The sequence below is a fragment of the Populus alba genome, chromosome 6 (genome assembly GCF_005239225.2).
Source record: "Populus alba chromosome 6, ASM523922v2, whole genome shotgun sequence".
NCBI classification, from domain to species: domain Eukaryota; kingdom Viridiplantae; phylum Streptophyta; class Magnoliopsida; order Malpighiales; family Salicaceae; genus Populus; species Populus alba.
Window position 1 is genome coordinate 1,114,619 of NC_133289.1, and position 23,545 is coordinate 1,138,163.

Consider the following 23,545-nt stretch of genomic DNA (forward strand, 5'->3'; position numbering starts at 1 on the left):
GGACTTCGAAGCAATTCATAGAAAAATGCTTTCACTTGAGCTTTGGGAAACGATAATGTATCGAATTTATATGTGGAAATGTTGGTCTCCGCTTCTTTATTATAAGTATTCCTGATGAATAGAAGACGACCCAGATGAATTCTAGTATCAGCATACCTTGTTCCGCTAAGCTCTATCGCTAACATAGCTGGACAATGAACCAGGAGATACAACATGTAGTTAGATAATGATCTGCTCATTGCGCAATTTTGATGATTCGCAAAGCCGTTCTTCCTGGAATCGTCAATGTAGCAAACATGTGTAGCAATGTGCCAAGTGAGGAGGCTATGACTGAATTCTACATCAGTCACGCTCCATCCCAATTTATGACAAAACTTGCTTTTAAGCGCATTGTAACCTCTCTCTTCCAATAGCTCAAGGAGGATAAGGAAATCACTGGTATCGGGATCGTACCTTAATCGTTCGTACCTTGAACGTTTATCCATGACTTGTTGAAAGATCAATGCTTTTAAATCCCTGTTTACATTAACCGGGCTAGGAATTTTCCATTTCCGCATAAAGTGCTTAAGAAGCTTGCTCATTGGTTTCTTTGTTTGAGCACTTATTAGGTTGTGCTGTCCCATTGAACTTGACCATCTTTTCCGCGTCCTGAAAAATGCTAGTAACGGAGGAAGACAATAGTTTTGACAGACAACAATATATTTCTTTTTACTAAGCCAAATCATACCCCAGTCGGAGAAGAAAAACACAGTGATAGAGTAACAGTCAAGCAAGACAGCTCCCACCAGCAGCAAGTAAGATAACATCGTATCATTTTTTGAATAGACATTCTCGCTCATTGTCATTATTGAGAAGGAGATTAACGCAGAAACAGAGGATAAGCAGGAGATAGAGTTGAGAATGATGCGTAGAGAAAAAATCTCTGTCACCTTAGAATAAAGCCGATTATACATGAATCCCAGCTCTATTTCCGTCAACCCGAAGGCTTCCTCGGCTTTCTTTTCAGAAACCAAATCATAGGTGAATCTTTGATCCAAATGGGCGAGAGGAAGATTTTTGGACAGAATCTGGACCGTTCTGTACAAAGCACAAGCTTCATGAAAACTTCTGATCTCATGTGACCTATCGTTGATGTGGTATAACTCTTCAAACGGGAGGCAAGAACGTCGTGGCGCAGAAGATTGGTATGCGGCGCTAAAATTCACTGAGGTTGCTATCATGAAAGCCCGAATCCTCTCCCCGTACTTAATAATTCCTGAAACGAAAGATGGGAATGGCTACAAATATGATGGTATTCCTGCTCCATAACTTGTATAAGACATAAGAGGCCACACCAGCTTGGATCCCTAGCTCAAGAAGGCGCCTTGTCCATAATTCATTGTCTGCCAACGAATAAGCCGTAATGGTTTCAGGGCCACCAAGATGAAGAAGAAGGATTGGAGCCCAAAACACTGGAATCAAGTTAGGATTTGCAGAGTTGGACGTTTGGCTGCGAGCAAGGATACCCAGTGAAAAAGTTGCCACCCAGTCTGCTGTGTTGGTGGGAGAAACCACTTGTGGTTGTTTTGAAACACTCAGAGGGGATAAAACACACTGTTTTATTACAAAAATCCGAAGCTTACAATAACTTAACAAAAGCTTAACAATTACACGCCCTCTCTCTCTTTCTCTCTTTCTAGTGTTCCTCTTAATTCTCTCCACACATATAACATAAGCTGGGCACTCTATTTATACACAAATCAAAATACGAAAATTCAACCTTCAAGTGTGAAGGCGGCTGGCGGCAGCAGGTGTGAAGGCGGCTGGCGGCTGGTCGATGGCGGCTGGTCAGTGGCAGCTGGTGGTTGCCTTCCTTGACCATCTGGGAGCTTCTGGATTGAGTTTATTCAACAAATCTCCCCTTTAAACTCAATCGAGGGATGTCATGCTAAGCATGAACACTTCTCCTTTCAATGCCTTCTCTCTGCTTGTAGCCTTCATCCATTAATTTGGCTTTCGTCTTGTAGACCTTTTTGACACCTATTTCTTTCTTCTTTTCTGGTGGGTCCTTATCTGCATGGAAACAAAACAGAGTTGTATCTTCCATAACCTGAGTGGTATCGTACAACTCTTCAAGATTTTGCATCCTTCTTGGTCCTTCTGATGAGGATGCTGATGGTGGTGTTAATGATGATGCTCCTGGTGTGTTCCTCCTGTTGAATACAGGGAATCTGTGTACCGGACTTTATGGTTCAGCTGCTGGTATAAACACTGGACTTTGTGGTTCAGCTGCTGGCACAATCGGTTCTTCTACAGGTACAATTGGTTCTTCTGCAAGTACTGTTGGTACTTCTTCACCTTCAAGGATCAAATCAGTGGTGATCCATTTGACTGCTCCTTGATCACCATTCCATTCCCAAGATTTATCTTCTTTAAAGATAACATCTCTACTCGTAATCACCTTCTTCGTGATGGGATTATACAGCCTGTATCCCATCCTTCTTTCACCATATCCGACAAAGATGCATTTCTCGCTCTTATCATCGAGCTTTCTCCTTCTTGCATCTGGGATCTTTGCATATGCCACACAACCAAAGACTCGTAGATGAGTAACACTTGGTTTGTGACCACTCCATGCTTCTTCTGAAATGACACCTTGCAAACTTCTGGTCGGGCAGCGATTCAACAGATACACTGCACATGATACAGCTTCAGCCCAGTATTGCTTGGGCAATTTCTTTGCTTTGAGCAGACTTCTTGCCATGTCAAGAATCGTGCGATTCTTCCTTTCTGCTACACCATTCAGCTATGGTGTATAGGCTGGTGTCGTCTAATGTCGGATGCCTTGTTGTGTACAAAAGGCTTCAAAGTCATTTGCTGTATATTCTCCTCCTTGATCAGATCTCACTGTTCTGATCGTATAACCAGTTTGCTTCTCCACAATTGCTTTAAAATCTTTAAAACAATTGAATACTTCTGACTTCCTCTTCAGAAAGTATATCCACGTTTTTCTACTAAAATCATCAGTAAAAGTGAGGAAGTACCTATTTTGTCCAGTCGACATAGGTGTTATTGGGCCACACACATCTGTGTGTACTAACTCCAGTGGCCTCTTTGCTCTCCAGTTGACTTCTTTGGCAAAACTGGATCTGTGATGTTTGCTGAGGACACAACTCTCACAGACTTCATCTGGATGATCAATGTGAGGCAAACCTTTGACCATCTTCTTGCTTGCTAGCATCTTCAGACTTGTGAAATTCAAATGTCCAAGCCTCAGGTGTCAAAGCCATTCTTCACTATTGGTGATGGCGCTCAAACACCTTGCTGCATCATACTGGATGTTTAAAGGAAACATCCTATTCTTGGACATTTTCACGTAGGCCATTAATCTCCAATTGTTGTCTCTAATTGCCAGATGACAATTCTCCGAGTAAAAAGTATAGCCTCTCTCCAAAAGTTGACCTAAGCTGATTAGGTTCTGCTTTATGGCTGGGACATAATACACATCGGCGATGTAACTGGAATCACCATTCTTCAACTTGACTGGGATGTTGCCTTTACCTTTGAATGGAACCTTTGTGGTATCTCCAAAAGTAACTAGACCTTGCTTGGTCTCATCTAGATTACTAAATAACTCTCGGTAGCCGCACATGTGATTGCTGGCTCCAGTATCTAGATACCATATATCCTCCTTTTTCTCATCAAGTCCTTGTTGGACAAGAAATGCAGTTTCTTCTCTGTCATCCTTCTCTACATAGTTGGCTTGCTCCCGTATCTCTAACGGAGCTTTTTTTTCTGCATTCAGTGATATAGTGCCCAAACTGATTGCAACTATAACATTGGATATTCCTCTTGTCACGGTTATTGTAACCGCCTCCTCTTCCTCTGGGAGTGAATGCCTGTTGTCCTCGGCCTCCTCTGGTGGTGTTTCTGCCACCTCTTCCTCTAAAGCTTGTATTCCAAGAACCTCTTCCTTGGAATCTCAGGAATCCTCCTCTGGATTGTTGACTTCATGCTTAAGTGGTGTATCCACTTGATGAAGTCTCCCCTTGCTCATATCTGTCCTTGAGGGACAACTTTGCTTGTAAGGCATGCTCAATTGCCTTATCTCCATTTCGCTTTACAATCTTCTGCTCATGAGCTTGCAAAGAACTCATAAGCTCATCCACAGTCAACTTGTCCACTTCTTTGGACTCTTCAATTGCGACAACAACAAAATCGAATTTTGGATCTATGGATCTCAAAATTTTCTCAGTAATTCGAGAATCGATGAGGGCTTCTCCATTTCTTCTCATCTGGTTTACTATCACCATAATCCTTGTATGATAATCAAAAATAGACTCCGAGGCCTTCATTTGCAACAACTCAAATTCTCCTCGTAAAGATTGAAGACGAATCTTCTTGATTCTATCAGCACCTTTGTATTTCTGTTGGAGAGCCTCCCATATATCATGTGATGTTTCAGCGGAAGCTATGATCTCGAATGTATCTTCATCAAGACCTTGGTAGATGATGGTCTTTGCTTTGTTGTCCTTCTTTCTGTTGACTTTCAAGGCTTGCTTTTGTGCCTCTTGTAAAACATCTTCTCTTTCTTTGGACTCTGGTTCATCATAACCAGTTTGTACAATATCCAAACACTCTTGTGACCCAAGGAATGCCTTCAATCTGATGCACCAACTATCATAGTTGTCTTTGGTCAGCTTAGGGATGAGTGTATGTGTACCTTCTGTAGTCATTTTGCTCTTGGAATGACTATATCACCTCTTTGGGAGCCGAATTTGGCCAAACGGACACTGTAGATCGATCCGGAATGATCCAAATAGTAGGGAACCAGTCTTACTTTGAAGAAATCTGGTCAGAAAATGGGTGAACCGGTCAAAAAACTAATTCTGTACGGCGGGCGGTTCGTTGGGTTGAACCGGGAATATTCTGTGGAATATTCTCTCGGCGCTGGCGGCTGGATCAACGGCTCGGCTGGACTCGGCTATCGGCTCGGCTAGAACTCGGCGTAAGCGGCTCGGCGCGGCTCAAATATGGCGCGCGTGGACGTCAGTCGTCGTCTTCCTCTAGCGCAAGTGGCTGCGTGTGGGCTACAGTCACCGGATCTTCAGGCTGATTCTTGCGACAGTGAGTTCGCCTTGATGAGATCTACACTTTGGAATGATCAAAACTTGTTTTTGACAACTTTGAAAATTCGGATATACCCCAAAACTCTTCTGTTTTCCGACGAACGGGGCTCTGATACCAATTGTTGGTGGGAGAAACCACTTGTGGTGGTTTTGAAACACTCAGAGGGGATAAAACACACTGTTTTATTACAAAAATCCAAAGCTTACAATAACTTAACAAAAGCTTAACAATTACACGCCCTCTCTCTCTCTTTCTCTTTCTAGTGTTCCTCTCAATTCTCTCCACACATATAACATAAGCTGGGCACTCTATTTATACACAAATCAAAATACGAAAATTCAACCTTCAAGTGTGAAGGCGGCTGGCGGCTGCGGCTGCGGCTGCGGCTGGTGGCTGGTCGATGGCGGCTGGTCAGTAGCAGCTGGTGGTTGCCTTCCTTGACCATCTGGGAGTTTCTGGATTGAGTTTATTCAACATGCTGACATGTATGATAACCAAACAACAAAACGAAGCCAGAATCCGGTGGCGTACTTCCGCCGGTCACCAAAAATGGCGAGGATAGTTTGCAGAAAGAGACTGAGTAACATCAATATTCGAAGCTCCCATCCATTCCATAGTTTTTCAACAATTTGACTCAAATGGTGCAAATCCATCCTTGATGACAAGGGCATAACAACAAAAATAAATCCACCTAAAATCATCATAGTTCCAAACAATCCAAAATGAACTTAATTAAAGAAAACTAATACCAAAAAAAAAAAATTAAAAAAGTCCGTTTCAAGCAATGGAGATATCCCACGACTTGTAAAATATGACAAATAAACTACACAAGAATTTAATTAGATACACAAATTTTAAATTAAGTAATTCATTTAAGAAGCCAAGCCTAGTATTGTTTTTGATCTAAGCCAAAAATTAGTTTGAAAGAATAAATTATATTGGAGTCCCTTGTTCTTCATTAAAGATCCGGTCTTGTTTAAATTACTTTCACAAAATAGTTTTCTAATACAATTGAATCCAAACCCTTCTCAACCCTCAAAAAAGTTTTAACACTCAAAACTTATTCTAATATATATTCTAGTTTTCCTTGAAGGATTTTGTAAGGATAAATAAGAGCAACGATGGAAATTATATCATTACATCCATTATTAAAATCATTTTGATTGATCCACGTGTCAAAGAAAATAGATAATATATCAAATATTTTATATAAGATCAAAATAGGAAACAAAATCTAAAAAAATCAGTATTTTTTTTTTGGTTCGTACAAAATAGGAATTCTAAAAGATTTCTTTGTCTAAACAATAGCGTATTTTCTATAGGGGTTAGAAAAAAAAATCATTTTACACATCAATTTTACAAATAAGTCACACTTTTAATATTCTTTTTAAACATTAGATATTAATATTTAGCCTGAGAAAAAAATCTCTTTACACCAATTTTACAAATAACATCCGTGCTTTCTTTCTTTTCTTCTTCTTCTTCTTCTTCTTCTTCTTCTTTTTAATTATAAACTTTAATATTTAGTTATATCGATAGAAAAACTAGGGATTTGTTTTTTTTTTTTTTTTAAATGCTTGTTTTCCTCTTCCATGTACACTTTAATATTTAGTTAAATTTTCATAAAAAAAATATGAAAATAGACACGTTAACTCACATCTCAACATTCCTGGAGAATAAGAAAGTGGAAAATAAGAGAGCATGGAATAAATATTTTACCTTCATCAAATGTAGCAAAATAACACATCTTCAAGAAAATAAATTAAATTAATTAATAAAAGAGTTTTCTAGTTTTCAAAACATATTTTTGAAAATTTTGGAACATTTTCAACAAGTTCAACACACTGGCTTTCAAAATCATATATAGCCCTAGAATCAAACAAAAATTTACGTACACAAGCAATAGCGTAGTGAAGTTTCAACCACAAAAACTAGCTCATCAGTGGTAAGATTATTTAGGATCTCATATCTATATATGAAATCTAATTTCAATGTTTTCTAATACTTTTTTTACAAGGTCAAATTAGACCTACACTTCCTCAATATACATGTATGGAGGAGCCATACATCTCGATAGTGTTCAAAAAGTTGTTGCGGTACAAAATCATATATATATATTAAAACAATAATAAAATAGCATCACCTTTATATCCACCTAAAATATCAATAATAAAAAACTTAATGCATAAACAACAGCATATATACATGCATTCACTCAGAGCTTGCAGACTACGCTCCTGTGTAAGCAGCTTTAGTTGCCTTCCCAATCCTGGTGCGACAAATTTGTGTTTTAATCATGGAGATTGTGATTTATTTATGGAGATTTTGGAACGCTATGAACTTGGAAATGAAATTTTTATACTGCTTAGAAGGAATAGAATAAATTATTTACTCTCGTCACAAGCTATATACAACTTTATGAAAGGTTTAATGCACACATTAAAGGTAAGTATATAGAATAAATTAATTCTTCTATTCACAAGCTAAACCTCGAGGACTTGGTTGCCTGGCTTTAATTTTCTGTATTATTTATTTATTTATTGTTAGACTTCAGTCCTTGTACCTTTCTTTAATTTTTGGACACAATCTCTTGTTGTACTTTATATCAATATATCTCCTTGATTAAGTAATGAAGTAAAAGGTGTGGGAGATTTATTATTCATCAACATCCAATCCACTGTGGATTACAATAGTAGTCTACAATGCATTTTTTTCTCTTTTTTTTATTTTTTTTCTCCAAAATTATCTTTGTTAATTTTTCTTTTTTAATATTGAGCTAGTTAAAAATTTTACTTTGTAATTTTTTTCTTTAAAATACTGTGGATTACGTCAGTGTTTTCCCACATGGTTTTTGTATTTTATTATTTTTTTTATTTTTTAAAAGTATATTTGTTGATTTTATTTTTTTAATATTGAGCTGATTGAGAATTTAGTTTTATAATTTTTTCTTTAAAACATGGTTGATTGCTATAATGTTTCTTTACATGGTTTTTTTTGTTTTTTTACGATTTTCTCCAAAATTATATTTTTTTTTATTTTATTTTTTAATATTGAGCTGGTTAAGAATTACAATTACAATATATGAGGAAAGTACTATAGCTTTCCTCGCAAATTACTATGGATTGCTACAGTGTTTTTTCCCACATAATTTTTTTTTTGTTTTTTTTATAAAATTGTCTTTGTCAATTTTATTTTTTTTAATATTAAACTGGTTAAGACTTATAATTACAAGTAAGGCTAAATCATGTGGGGAAAACACTTTAACTTTCCTCACAAAACACTATAGATTGATACAGTTTTTTTTCACATGGTTTTTTTTCCAGTTTCTTTAGTTTTTTTCTTTTTTTTTGTAATATTTTTTTTTAATTATCTTTGTCGATGTTGTTGTTACCTATTTTTGGATTCCCATAAAAAAAATACAATATATATATATATATATATCCAAAAAAATAATAGGAGTGAGAAAATGAAGTTAGAATGCCGAAAAAAGACCAAAATTGGTTGAGGAGGTTCAAAAATGCAAAATTTTAAAATTTGACAGTATATCATTGACTGATAAGAGCCCTGTTTTGCAAGAAAATTCAATTTTGAAAAAATATATTCAAAATCAGATGTTTATAGACTCAATTAAATTTTATCTAACGTTTAATTGAATTTATGGAGGGTTTGATTGCAAGAAAAATTAATTTTTAAGTCAATTTGGTTTTTATTTGGAAGAAATTAAAGTTTAGGGGTCAAATTATAGTTTCAGAACTTGAATGACCAAAACTGAAAAATGGCCATTTCACATCCCAAACGACGCCGTTTTAAGGGACATTATTCATCATCTTCTTCATTTGCACCAGGGAACCGTTTCAGCAGAGGAAACAACTAGCCCCAGCTGCCCACGATGCAATACTGAAACGTATGGCATTTATTCGGCTATAAAGCCACAGAAAGAAATGCCTGCTAAACATCCACGAAAGAGACGCCAACCGTTACCCAAGCTTGACACTCCATGGCATTCTCTGGCCTTATAAAAGCCAGAGAAAGGCCATGATAGAAGGGGAGAAAAGAGAGAACAAAGGAGAGAGCAGAACAGAGGAGGAAAACAGGGAGAACAGGGAGAAGCCGGAGGGAAAAGGAAGAAAACAGAGGGGGAAGAGGGCAGAAAGAAAAATGAAAAAAAAAAAAACACAAAAAAGAGTAAAAGAAAGAGTGGGAGTATAGGGGAAAAGAGTAGGGGAGAATCCAGAAGGGGACGAACAAAGAGAAGTGAAAAACAATAGGCATACCCTCGGCTTCTTCTTCAGTAGCAGTTCCAAAGCTTCAGCGACTACTTAACTATAAATCGAGCATTTCAGAGAGAAAACCAGAGGAAGAAGCTAAAGAGAATAACCAACAGCTAAAAGAAGTTAACACTAGAGACCAAAAGGAGAAGAACCAAACAGAAGCAAACAAGGAAGGAAAACGGAGGCTGGTGCCTCTGCACGGGGAAGAAGAAGAAAAACTGCAACAAACACTGCCTGCCACCATCATAACCACTTCGAGGCATCGTCGGCTTCCTCTCCACCGTCACTAGCATCACTGTGAGCTTACGCCATTACCTTCGTCTTCGACATCGTTTCCGCCACCAGGTTTGTTCTCCTCGTCTCTGTGCATGAGATTCCATTTTTGCATTTTAATGTTCACAGTAAAACAGTAACATTTGTATTTTACTGTTTTAGTGAATAATTCACTTAAACAGTACCATTTGCATATGTTACTGAGCATGCACGCGTGAGGAAGCTCATTGGCTTGGGCAGTGACCCGGTTAGGCCTGCCGGGTCCAACTTAGCCATATGGACCGAGTTAGACCCAGCTTAAAAAAACAATTCTAAAAATGTTTTCAAAAAATTTATGATTTTCTTGTATATTTTTTACTGTATTTTGATTAATATTGATTTGTATTTTTATATTGTAAAGATACAAATCCGGTATTAAAATACTTAGTTTTTGTAAAAAAAAAAATAAAAAAAAATGTTTTGTTTTCATACATGACCAAGTCTCTCAAAAATAAAATAAAGAAATCTTATTGTATTTTCATACAACAAAAAGTTTTTCAAAAATATGTATTAGCATGTATTTTGGTTTTAATAACCAGTTTATTAAAGTCAGGAGAACTAGGCCAATATTTCAAAAATTCCAAAAATATTATTTTGTTTTCTTTTAATATTTGGGATTACGACCTTATACATAAGACGTATTTCAGATATTAAATTCTTTTATTGATGTCAGAATAGTTAGGTTTTACTAGGTAAGATAATAATATCCTTACTGAGGATAACGTTTCTTAAACTATAGACGGACCAACAACTAGAAAACACGACAAGACCTTAGATTTTATCAAATAATAAAATAATGCAGCTTACTTTAGGTAGAGTGTATTTGGAGTGTTAATACCTTCCTTTTACGCAACCAGTCCCCATACTAGATCTCTGAGACCAGTTAGGGTTCTTAGTGACCAAAATACTAGGTGGCGACTTCCATTCCTTTTTTCCACTAATAAAAGACAAGAATTACTTGTCTCCCCATAGTTTCCACATTAGAAGATACCAATATTAAGGGTAGACGTTATCGCTGTGACGCCGCACACGTGTGACAGATGTTATTTTTTTAATATTATAATTAGAAGTCATTATAAATAAGTCATTACAAATAAGGCTAAATCATGTGGGAAAACATTGTAGCTTTCATCACAAAACAATATGAATTGCTGCAGTGTTTCCAACATGGTTTTTTTTTTGTTTTTTATTTATTTTATTTTTAAAAAATTGTATCTGTTGATTTTATTTTTTTAATATTGAGCTGATTGAGAATTTAGTTTTGTAATTTTTTTCTTTAAAACATTGTGAATTGTTGCAGTGTTTTCCCACATTATTGTTTTATGATTTTTTCCAAAATTATCTTTGTTGATTTTTTTTTAATATTGAGTTGGTTAAAAATTATAATTACAATAAAACTAAATCATATGGGGAAAGCGTTGTTGTTTTCCTTACAAAACACTATAAATTGCTACAGTATTTCTCTAGATGGTTTTTTTTTTATGATTCTTTCTAAAATTATCTTTGTCGATTGTATTGGGAAAAACATTGTAGTTTTCCTCACAAAACATTGTCAGTTGCTACAACGTTTTTTCTCATGAGTTTTTTTGCTTCCAAAATTATTTTTGTTGATTTTTTTTAATATTAAGTTGGTAGAGAATTTAACTTTGTAATTTTTTTTGTTTTTTATTAACAGAAAAGCTAAATCATATGGCGAAACCACTGTATCTTTCCTCATAAAACACTGTGGACTGCTACAAATTATTTTGTTCAGTCTCTAAGTTTTTGATCACCAACACAACTTTTTTTTTTTTCCATCATGAAATATTGGCTCCATCATACTTTTAGTTTCTATTAAGCTTATTTAGCGCTGGTTCATAATTATAACACTATCAAGTATATTTTTTTTATAAGCTCGCAGCAGCGCGCGGGAATGCCATCTCGTTATCATTATTGCACGTGGATGATTGGCGTCAGCGAATCGTTGGAGCTGCCATAAAGTTCTCTGGTTTAGAGTCATTAAAAAATCTGAGTGTATTGGTCTTAAAATAAATTCAAAGGGTAAGAGACTGATTGTGGTTAAGAAATGTATCAGTACTTCTAGCGGCATTATATGGTTTGAATGTGATTTAAAGTTTTTGATGGATTTCTAACTGGTGATCTGTCTATAGCTTAGGATGAGGATTTATTCATGTAAATAAATATGATTTTTTTGAATTCAATATAAGCTCATGTCCTAAATGAATTCTTATGGAAATGATCTATATAGGTGCCCTAACAAAGTTTATCTATCTTAAAAGGCGGAAGAGTTTTTCACCACTCATGTGTTATGGTGAAAAATAATTCAAATTAAAATTGATGAATATTTAGAAGAATTCTGAGAGGTGAACTTCTAATATTTAAATATCGGTCTCACTTGTAAGTTCAATATTTATATTAGAATATTGACCATTACTTCTTATGAATTAAAATTTTAGTAATTATTGGAATATAGATCAAATTCTCAAGGATTCGATAAATTTATTATTAAATCCAAAATGCATACTAAATTTTTTTTTTTTAACAAGATATGATTTTTGTATATTTTGAGAAACTTGATCATATACAACACACAAAAAGAATTTTTTTTTTTTTTTGAAAAAAAAATAGCTTGGATTGCACTACCCACTGTCAACTCTACTTCCTTGGTGCCAAATTTAGGTCTTTATCTTCATGTCTCCTCTTACATCAAGAACAAGAAGAAACAACAAAGACAAAAACCATGGAGGATTATATTGGTGAGACCAAAAGTTTCTCATCGAAGGCAATCAATTTCCTTTGTGCCTTATATATTGGGAGCTCCCATGTCTGAGACAAAAACTTATTCCTGCTAGGTTAATTAACTTAACTAAAGATAAGATGATCGAGGTGTTTTTTTTCTTTAAATAGCGTTGTCAATTTTATTTTTTTGTTTTAACAAACTAGTGCATTTTAAAAACTATTTGAGAAGATAACATAGATTCATGAATTACGTTCAAATTTAAGCTGTGTTGTTGAGAATAATACATTCTATGGATTTCACGACCCAAAACCTATATCTTTATGTAATTTTTAAGATATATTATTTTTCCACATATATTTTTGATGCCTTCTAGTTTGTCAAAAACAAATTTTGGGCACTGGTATTTTTTATTTAAAAAAAAAAAACTACAAGTTGATCGATCCACTGATTACAAGATGCTCGGAAGGTCACTTCATGAGTGCCTAGAAGGAAGCAACCCACTCAGAATATGCCCATTATTTTACTTGAGGAGCATCTTTTTTTACACTCTGATTACAGCAACTTGTAAGCATTGCAGCAAGGCAAGGAAATTGCTTTATCACTTTTGGCACAAGGGAGGAGATGGGGCATGCCCGAAATTGTAAAAAAGGCTGAAGTCGGTCTGATGAATCGACAAAGCTCATGAAGAAAGAAACCATGTAAAAATGTTAAAAAGGACACAAAAAACTATTATTAGGAATGGATTGCACTTGAAGAAATTACAAGCATTGGCCTGGACGGCAAAAAATAGTTTGTATTGCCTCATAAGCTTCCACATGAATTTCCTCCATCCACACCATCTGTGAAGAGACTAGAGAGCCTAGCAAAATGGCCAGACCACAAACCCATAAATGAATGGGACAAAACTGAATCAAGGGGGACTCTTTCAATTGACCAAAAGCATATATTGCAGCTATTTCATGAAAGGTCTTGAACTGGTGAGCTTGAGAATTGACCTGGCTCAAGCTTGAATAGTCCTTGCAATGATGCTAGAAGAATTGTACAGTGAAATTGCTAAAAGGAATGCTATAAAAATTGCTAAAATGAATGAGACAAAAAGGAATGGTAACATGACAAAATCAGATGTTTCCCAGAAATTTTCATAGCCAAATCTATATTCATTTCCACATCACAGCAACATAACTGTGTGCTATTTTGTTCAAATTGACAAATCCAATGGTTCCAATGGATTTCCCCCATAACACGGCAAAGTACATATGCAATGTCATTAGAACACGAGAACAATAAATTTCCACAGCAAGTACCCTGCGAGATGTTCCAATGACATCTACCACATGGTTGGTCAACTTGATAGAAACAAGCTACCAGGTCTTCTCATGAACATTAAAAGCAGATAAATTTGCAATTAAGAAAGAAAAAACCCATAAATTTGTAGGCTTGTGGGTTGATGACTTCATTTTATTCATTTCAGAATAGTTTCCTACAACTTTGAAAAGTAAACAGACTAGCTTCTCTGTCTGGGAAAACTATACATGATTTCCAAAGTCTTCTTGCACTGTCGAGCCATTAAGTATCTGATTATTCTGATCACAACATGTCCTAAAAACAAACCTAGCATTGCATAGTACTTGCTACAGAAGGCACGGTATGTTCAGCATGAAGGATTCTTCTCTCCATTCACTGTCTTCAAACTAGAATGTATCATAACTCCAGTATCAGCCCTGGGGAGAATAGAATAAGAGGACCATGAATATCTGGGAAAATGGAAGCAGCTATTAGTCCTCTGAAACCTGAAAACTTAAATCAAATTGCCTTGATCTTTACAAAGTTTAAACCAGACAACAGAACCAAAGCATTAGTTAAAGTGTGCCGTACAAAAAGCTTACCTTCTTCCATTTTGGCCATTGTCCTGTATCCTTTCTCTCTATTGGTCTTACAACTTCAGTTTGAACCCCACAGAAAGGAAATCATCCCTGAGAGAAACAACTGACATGAGGTACTAAATCAAAATAAGCAAATGACCACAGGGTATATAAATAATCAATCTTTCACCAATCATAAGCTGTTAGATTGACTTGTACGTTGACTTGTCATCCCAATTGAAAAAGAAGACTTCTCATTGACTTGTCCCCCGAATTGAAAATGTAGACCGACTTCTCATTGACTTGACACCCAAATTCAAAATTCAGGTCCCAACAACAAATAGCATAAGTTGGTAACATGCTATAGCTTAAAAAGAGATAAAAAAAACTCCACCTATCAACATTACTTGGAGTTCCATTTCATTATATCCGTAAAATTAAATGGCTTCAAGAGAATCAATCACAACAAATTCACTCTATTTTACCTCTTATTCCTATTTGTCTTCCTCTTCTCCTCCTCCTCCTCCTCCTCCTCATCTAGCTCTTGTTGCTTCTTCCAGCCAATTCGATCACCATCATTAATCCTAATAAGGCTTTCCACATACATCTCAGAACCAAACGACCTCGGTCCACCACGAACCCTTACAACCTTAGCATGCTTAGTTTTCCAATCATACCACAATAGCTTCTCACCATTCACTTCCAATAACACCATATCACCACCTTTCGAATAAACCAAAGGTCTCAAAAACATAAAAGCACCAATCCACTTAATCGCATGAACCGAAAACATCTTACACCAAGATTCCTTCACGCCATATTCTTTCATAACCCACACTTCAACACAAACATGCTCATAATTACACATTACACACAAATTCCCCTCTAGAACCCCAACATCAACCTGAAAGTTCATACCCTTGTTCTCATAATCCGGCTGCGGCAATTCGAAAAACTTATCATCCCTAATATCAAAACCAAGAACACAATCTCTAATACCAAGTTGACGCCTTTGCGGGACAATCCAATGCAAAGCGTGACCTGCAAAAACACCATACCCTCTCCTATTCAAAATATGAAAAAAGGGCTTGCTTAATAACCTCAGCCGAATCGGCAAACCCTCAATCTTCTTCCACTTATCATTCTTTAAACTCTAAACCTTAACTTCATACTCGCAACCCAAACCACCACCATCGCCGCCGCCATCTTCTCTAACAAAGTGTGCCATTCTCACCACTTTGTAATCATCACCATAAGAATCATAACCAAACCCATAATAAACATACCCAGCTGTCATATCCCGCCGTGGAATCTCCGTTTCCGCCACATAACATTTCTTACACTCCCTTGTAGACAAATTATACACAGCAATATTTGTCTCAGAACGTCTCAAAAACACCAACCCATTAACCTAACCAATAACCTCCGTTCCACCACCGGAATAAAGGGGATGCTGTTTAACCTCCACCGCATCAGATAAAGCATCAAAATCAACAGCGAAAAGATCCCACTCTTTGAGGATGATACTGTGATTAGATTTGGCAGTGATGGAATGGTTTAGATGGAGATTGATGAAATCCTGGCCGTCGATTAAGGAACAAATTGGCTTTGATAGAGATCGGAAACGGACGAGGGATTTCACCGGAAGTTGAAGCAAAATGTCGTGAATGACCTCGTGTGGGATTCTCGACATTTTTTAATGAAGAGGTTAGGTTGGTTAGTTGGTTATGTGGGGTTGCCTGCCGCTATATCAAAGTGCAAGAGTGAGTGGACAGGTGTGAGAAGGAAATCAAGTACAGCTTGACACCATTTTGAGAGGTGGCCTTTTTGGGCATGGGAGTTAAAAAAACATGGACCCTACAAAATCATCTGTTTCCATATTTATGCTTGAACGATGGATTAATTGAATTAATTTATAAATTAGAAAATAAACTTGGAATTATTTTAAAATGATAAGTTTTAATTTTATAAATTTTGAAATGATACATTATAGATAAAATAAAAAAAAACCTCCAAGTTAACTCAATAAAACTTCACTTAAATTTAATTAGGTTAACCAAATTGACTAGTCAAATCATTTGAATTTTATCAAATTAAATTTTAAATAATTTTAAAAAAATTAATCCGAACAAGATCATGAATGAGTAATATTTTTGAGTTAACTCCGATTTATTAACTATAGTTTTATTGTAGACCTAATATCTCAAAAGTTATTGTTTTATACTATTATTCTTGTTTTAATTATTTTCTAGTAAAAAAATTTGATATGAAAGCTTAATTTAATTGGTTTAAATTTTATACGATGAATTAAGAACATGAGACTTTTTTTTAATATATAAAAAATTCTTAAATATAAATTTTTTTATATTTAAATAGTTACTAAAATGTGAATATCAATAATAAAAAAAGTATATATATACTAGTCAAGCCATTCGATTTATAACGGATGAGTTCTTATCATTATTTTATCAAATTGAATAATGTAACTGATATTGATATTTTAGACCTATCTTATGATAATTTTTGCTATTATTTTTTTACAACCGATTATTGCAAATAACTTGAGATTACATATTGTTTCAAATCACTGATCAGTTGGTGAGCAAATCCACGGCTAGCCCACTGTCATGTGGTGTCCTTTGGAGGTTCGTATTTGAACTTGCTTTCAGCTCTTTTGTGTGTGTAATTTTGATAGTAAGAGTGTTTTTCACATCAGTTTTTGGATAATGAAAAAAAAGAAAATATTTGTTTCAAGAAGAAAAGAGAGGAAAAAACACAAATAAGAGTTCAGCCACTTGTAGCTCAAACATTTTCCAAATTTATTTTTTAATTATTATTATTTATCTAGAATTTCTAGACCAGTTTTTACATAATAAAGAAAATAAATTCTTCTTAATCAAGTTTTAAACTGAACATATATCAGAACACAAAATAAAGATAAACCTTTGAAGGATTAAATTAACAAAGCTGATGAAGAGGAATTGCATAGAGCCAAAAAGGCATAATATAATCATAGGTACATGACAAAGTCCCATCCGAATTGAAGCATTGAAAATAATAGTACTAATAAAAAAAAAAAAAAAAAACTAATAGTACTTTATACCTCATTGAGACGATACGGGCCGTAAAATCACGAAGCCTTTTAGACTGACCAGCTAATTGTTTACTTACTTCAGGTGGACATTGCTTGCTTAAACCGAGATGTGCCATGAGAATACACACATGAGTGAGTAGCTCCCCACCTCGGCCAAGTGCATCAGCATGCTCCTTCCATCCACAATGACTTGCAGCATACATCAGCATTTCCACCCACACTTCACTTATCATTTCCCATTTCTTTTCATTTGACCAACCATCCCGTGTCTTCAATGACTGCAATGACATAGCAAGCATGCAACCATCTAGTAGGGCTGACTTTTCTTCCTGTTGCTCTTCAATTTCCCCTAACATGGTAGACGGCCTTCGAAGCAATTCATAGAAAAATGCTTTCACTTGATCTTTGGGAAACGATAATGTATCCAATTTATCCATGGAAAGTTTTTTGTCCGCTTCTTTATGAGTATTCCTGATGAATAGGAGACGATGCAAATGAATTCTAGTATCAGTATACCTTGTTCCGCTGAGCTCTGTCGCCAACATGTAGTTAGATAATGATGTGCTCATTGCGCAATTTTGATCCTTGGCAAAACCGTTCTTCCTGGAATCGTCAATGTAACAAACATGAGTAGCAATGTGCCAAGTGAGGAGGCTATGACTGAATTCTACACGATCCACACTCCATCCAAATTTACCGATGCAATCCTTGCTTTGAAGTGCCTCGCGACCTCTCTCTTCCAAAAGCTTGAGGAGGACAGGGAAATCATTGGTATCGGGATCGTACCTTGAACGTTTATACTTGACTTGTTTGAAGATCAATTCTTTTAAATCCTTGTCCACATCCACTCTGCTATGAATGTTCCAAGTCCCTGGAAAGTACTTCTTACGAAGCTTGTTCACTGGTTTCTTTGATAGAGCACTTATTAGGTTGTGTTGTCCCATTAATCTTGACCATCTTTTGCGCTTCCTGGAAAAATATTGTAGCAGAGAAAGACAACAGGTTCGATAGAGATTAGGAAAAAAATTTTCCCAACTACTAAGCCAAATCCTAGTCCAGTCGGAAAAGAGATGCCCAATGATAGAGTAACTTTCAAGACAGACAACTCCACTCAGCAACACGTAAGATATAATTCTATCGTTTTTCGAATAGTCACTCTTGCTTTTTATCATTATTGAGAAGGAAACTAAAGCAAAAATAGAGGATAAGAAAGTGACTGAGCGGAGAATGAAGCGATGCCAGGAAATCGTTGCCACCTTAGAATAAAGGCGATCATACTTGAGTCCCAGCTCAATTTCTGTCAACTGGAAGGCTTCCTCGGCTTTCTTTTCAGAAACCAAATCATAGGTGATTTCTTGATCGAAATTGACGAGATCAAGATTTTGGAACAGCATCTTAGACGTATTGAACAAAAGACGAGCTTCATGAAGATATCTGACCTCTCTTGAACTTTCGGTGATGGAAAATATATCTTCAATGTGGATGCAAGGTAGTTTTGCAGAAGGTTGCGGTGACAAGTTATTGGATTCCTTGTTTCTTTTGAAAACCCAAATCCTTTCACCATACTTGATCATTCCTGAAATAAAGATAGGAATGGCTACCAACATGAAGGAATTTTCTCTCAACCTGAACAAGACATAACCAACCACTCCAACTCGAGTTACTAGCTGAAGAAGGTGATTTATCAATAATTTGTCGACTTCATGCATTGAATAAGCAGAGATAGTTCCAGGGCCACCAATGTGAACTAGAAGGATTGGTGCCCAAAACACTGGAATCAAGTTCGGGTTTGTGGAGTTGGCTACGCTGCGAGCAAGGATTCCCAATGAAAACATTGCCACCGAATCTGCGGACAAGTATGCTAACCAAAGAAAATCCCCGCCGAACCCAACAGTATACTTCCGTCGTTCTCCTAAAATGGTGAGGATGACTTGAAGAAGGAGACCAATTAACATTAATGAGCGAATCTGCCATTCATTCCATAGTTCTTCAATATCTAGAGACAAATTTACTAAGCCCATCTTTGACGACACGTCCCTAGCAAACACATTTTTTCAAAAATAAATCCCCCTAAATCAGCACAGTTCCAAACAATTTGAGCAAAATGAACTTGAGAAAATGAAAAACAGCATACAAAATGATCTTTTCTTCATTGCTGTTCAATGGTCATTAGGGTGGTTTTTGAGAGGGACGCGAACCCTAGCCATATGAATTTAAAACGTCTCTGCCAAATTACTATTGAAAACTAGTTAAATGCCTCTACGTAGTGGGTATCTACTTTAAATCATCCAATTTGTAAATAAGCAAACTAATTTTCAATCGCACCATCTTTTATTCTCATTGTGTTTATATAAGTAATATCTATTTCATCCGTTTAATACCTAAAACTATTAAGTTAATCATTTTTTAAGATTTTTATAATAAATATATGGACTTTGTATTTTTTTTAATTATTAATTATTGAATTCATTCATAGTAAGTTAAAAAGAAATATTAAATATATACTTAAATAATACATGTGTGAAGCATGTGACAAAGAAATTAACTATTCATATATAACAACATGTATTCAATACATATTCATCCATTGACTTGATGGTTTTCTGAACCTAATATCAATAAAACTTGATTATTATCATAACAAAAATTTTATAATATTCAATTTAAAGTTTGATTGCTCTCCTATTTTAAAAGAAATAATATAAATTAATATTTAGATTTAATAATTTTATGAAGAGATGACCAAGAAAAATAATAACAGTGTAAATGACACATTATTCAACTAATATACTTTTACTTATCATAAATAGTTTTTAAAAAACTTGAAAAGGACTGATCTCATATTAGAGACTTTTTTTTCTTTTTTAATACATGTATAGAAAAAAATAAATTCAATATACATCTTAAATAAAATATTATATGATGAATTTTCTTTAGATTTAAGTAAAACTAATAAACACCTAACTAAAATTTGAGATTCAAACCTTTTCGTTTAAGATTTTTCTTTTATCACTACCAGAAAATTGACAAATATAAATGGACACTTTGATGAAATTTTTCCGTCCATATATTATGGTGAAATTTACCCACAAAATTTTTAATCGCTATATTCGTTGGTAAATGCTAACAAGAATATTCTCTTAGTATATACCAAGAGATTTGCAATGAAAAAAGAAATAATAAGAAAAGCTAAACAATAATATGATGTTAACTTTTATAGATGACGTTACCGACAGAATTAACCTAATGGTAAAGTACATCCATAAATATGCTATCAGAGAAATGTTTTCGGTATGTATCAATAGAGTTACCTTTGGAATAATTCCGCCGATAAGTTCATCGATAATATTTAATTTATAACTTGATGCTCAACCCTCCTCTCCCACTCCCCCATTTTTCCTTCTTTCTTATGCATTTTTTTCTGCATCAAACAACCACTTTCCAATCTCAACACAATTCAACCTCCCACAATAAATTCGGCCACCATAATACTTGGTTTGTCTGTATTCGTATCTGATTCAAATTTTATTGAGGATTCTCTACCTTAAATAAGCAAATCTATCATTTTTTTTATTTGAACACAATTTTAAAATGTCACTACTACTATTAACTCACTAACACAATTATTGATGATATTCTATCAATGATATGTTATATTTACTGATGAATATACTAACTTTGAAATACAAATACTGATGAAATTACATATGATTTTTCTATCGATGATATGTTAAATTTACCTATGGATATACCAATATAATGAAGTGGGTAATTTTTTTTTTTTTATTTGTCCTTCTATAAATATATCGGTAAATTTATTACTAATGGATTCACTAACATACCATAAATTACCGACAAGAGCTTTTTTGACGGATTGTTCTTGTCTGTAAGCCCGTCGATAAAATACGTACCGATAGACTGTAAGTGTACATACTGATAAAAAATTTATCGGTAAAACTGTTTAAATCTGGTAGTATATATTCTATCTATTTAAGTTTTATTATAATATTTCTTATGTATATTTTTTAATGAGTTAATAGTTATTTTGTTGCATTAATATTTTTTTTTTGGTTCATGTTCTTCGATAGTTATCGTTATAATTAAAAAAAAATTTATATACATTTTTAACCTTTTAGTATTTCTCTAGTTTAAGAATTAAAATATAATGAATAAAAGGAAAAAGTCGATGAACTCCTAATATTATGAAAATAGTATCACACTATCATGTTCCCAAAATATTTAGGTCTCACCACTTTGGCTACATCAATATATATCATATCATTAGCACCGTCGCTTTCATTATTGAAACTTACAACTAATATAACCACTAACTATCATAAAAACGAGATAATTTTATTAAGGTAACCATTTTATTAAGGTAACCATTTTATTAAGGTAACCATCTAGTACATGAAAAACCAGCAAAGCAAAGAGATTCATACAATTACACAGAACAAAATATAATAAAATAACTTAGCCTGGATTGAATCTATTATTCACTAATTCAAATCCTACTCATTTATTTGTCATAGTAAAATATTGTGTAGCTTCTGTACTACTACCACCTAGATTTTTTTTAAATAATATACGCATCTTTCAAAAAAAAAAAAAATCACCAACTTTTCCTCAGCAACACTTTCTGATTAAGTTGCTGACTTGATTATGATTTACAGGCGAACCAAGTTAATGCTCATGCAACATCAAAATTACTAGTAGGGGATTAATTTGGCTGAGGTTAATACTGTTAAGAAATACTACAATATCACGATATGAAGGAACAATATATCTTGATAGTGTTCACGACGTGCTCAAATTGAGGTACAAATTGTTTCATTAATTTTTTATGTACAAAAAAAAAAAAATTCATTTTTAACCCAACCTTTCTACAGCAAAACTTATTGAAATAGCATCACCTTTATACCAACCTCAAATAACATTAATAAAAAAAAAATGCATAAAACAAAAGCATATATATACATACATTCACTCAAAACTTGCAGCCCCAAAGTTTGTTGAAGTAAATCTCTGCCGACAACGCTGCTGTGTAACCAGCTTAAGTTGCGGTCCCAATCCTAGTGCGACAAATTTGTGTTTTATTTATTGAGATAGTGATCTATTTATGGAGACTGTGCAGCACTATGAATTTGAAAATGAAATTCCTCTCACAAAGAAAAAATGTTAAACGTTTTTTATACTGCACAAAAGGAATAGAATAAAGAATTTACTCTCATCACAAGCTACATGCAACTTTATGAAAGATTTAACGTCCACGTTAAAGGTTTCATATAGAATAAATTAATTTCTCTACTCACAAGCTAAACCTTGAGGACTTGGTTGCCTGGCTTTAATTTTTTGTGTTTCTCTTTTTGGGCTTTAATTATATCAATGAATCGTCTCGATAATAGCCAAAAACCATACTTAGAGTTACTCTCGATGATTACTGTTGTAACCCAATTTTGGATTCACCAAGTTTTTCTCGAATGTTATTTTATTTCTATTATTATTTATAAAAATAAAAAAAATAAAAAAATTTTAAAATTCAAAAAATATTTTTTCTCGAGTCAACCGCATCTTTCCATCAAAATCGAGTTCAACGGGTCAATACGGGTCAAACCTTGTCGACCAGGGTAAAAATGAGTTTTCGGGCTGTTTCGGGTCAAAACCGTCATTTTCGACCAAAACCGAGTTCACCAGATCAATACGGGTCAAACCATGTCGACCAGGGTAAAAAAGGAGTTTCCGGGCTGTTTCGGGTAAAAACCGTCATTTTCGGCCAAGACCGAGTTCATCAGGTCAATACGGGTCTAACCATGTCGACCGGGATGAAAAATGAGTTTCAGGTCATTTTGGGTCAAAACTGTTATTTTGTGGTCAAAACCCGGTTCACCGGGTTGATACCCATTGAAAGTTTTTTTAATATTTCGACATAATTTTCGGTAATTAAAATGGATTTTTAGCGTTTGAGTCGAGCTTTTTCTAATACTGATTTGAGTTTTTAATTTTATCTATGTAAATATTTATTATTATACATAATAAAACAAAAACATATTTTTAGGCAGGGACTATTTTTTTTTCTTACAATTAGGCAGAAATCAAAGGCAGGGACGATTTTTTTTCTTACAATTAGGCTTATGTCCCTGCTCACTGGCTATAAATA

The 23,545-nt window shown here is 34.6% G+C and overlaps 1 protein-coding gene and 1 pseudogene across 1 annotated transcript; both read right to left on the reverse strand.

Annotated features, from left to right (window-relative positions):
• Window positions 1–13,837: 13,837 nt before the first annotated feature.
• LOC118046165 (F-box protein CPR1-like) lies at window positions 13,838–16,057 on the reverse strand (annotated as a pseudogene).
• A 1,129-nt stretch (window positions 16,058–17,186) lies between these two features.
• On the reverse strand, window positions 17,187–19,409 carry LOC118046152 (uncharacterized). Its single transcript, XM_035054947.2, has 2 exons — window positions 17,398–19,409; window positions 17,187–17,202 (listed from the first exon to the last, which is right to left on the reverse strand). Exons 1-2 carry the CDS (start codon window positions 19,407–19,409, stop codon window positions 17,187–17,189), a joined length of 2,028 nt encoding a protein of 675 aa, XP_034910838.2.
• Window positions 19,410–23,545: the final 4,136 nt, after the last annotated feature.

What these genes read in the sequence shown, in the direction of transcription:
- LOC118046152 (XM_035054947.2), bottom strand. Translation starts at nt 19,409, where the DNA reads ATGGGCTTAGTAAATTTGTCTCTAGATATTGAAGAACTATGGAATGAA.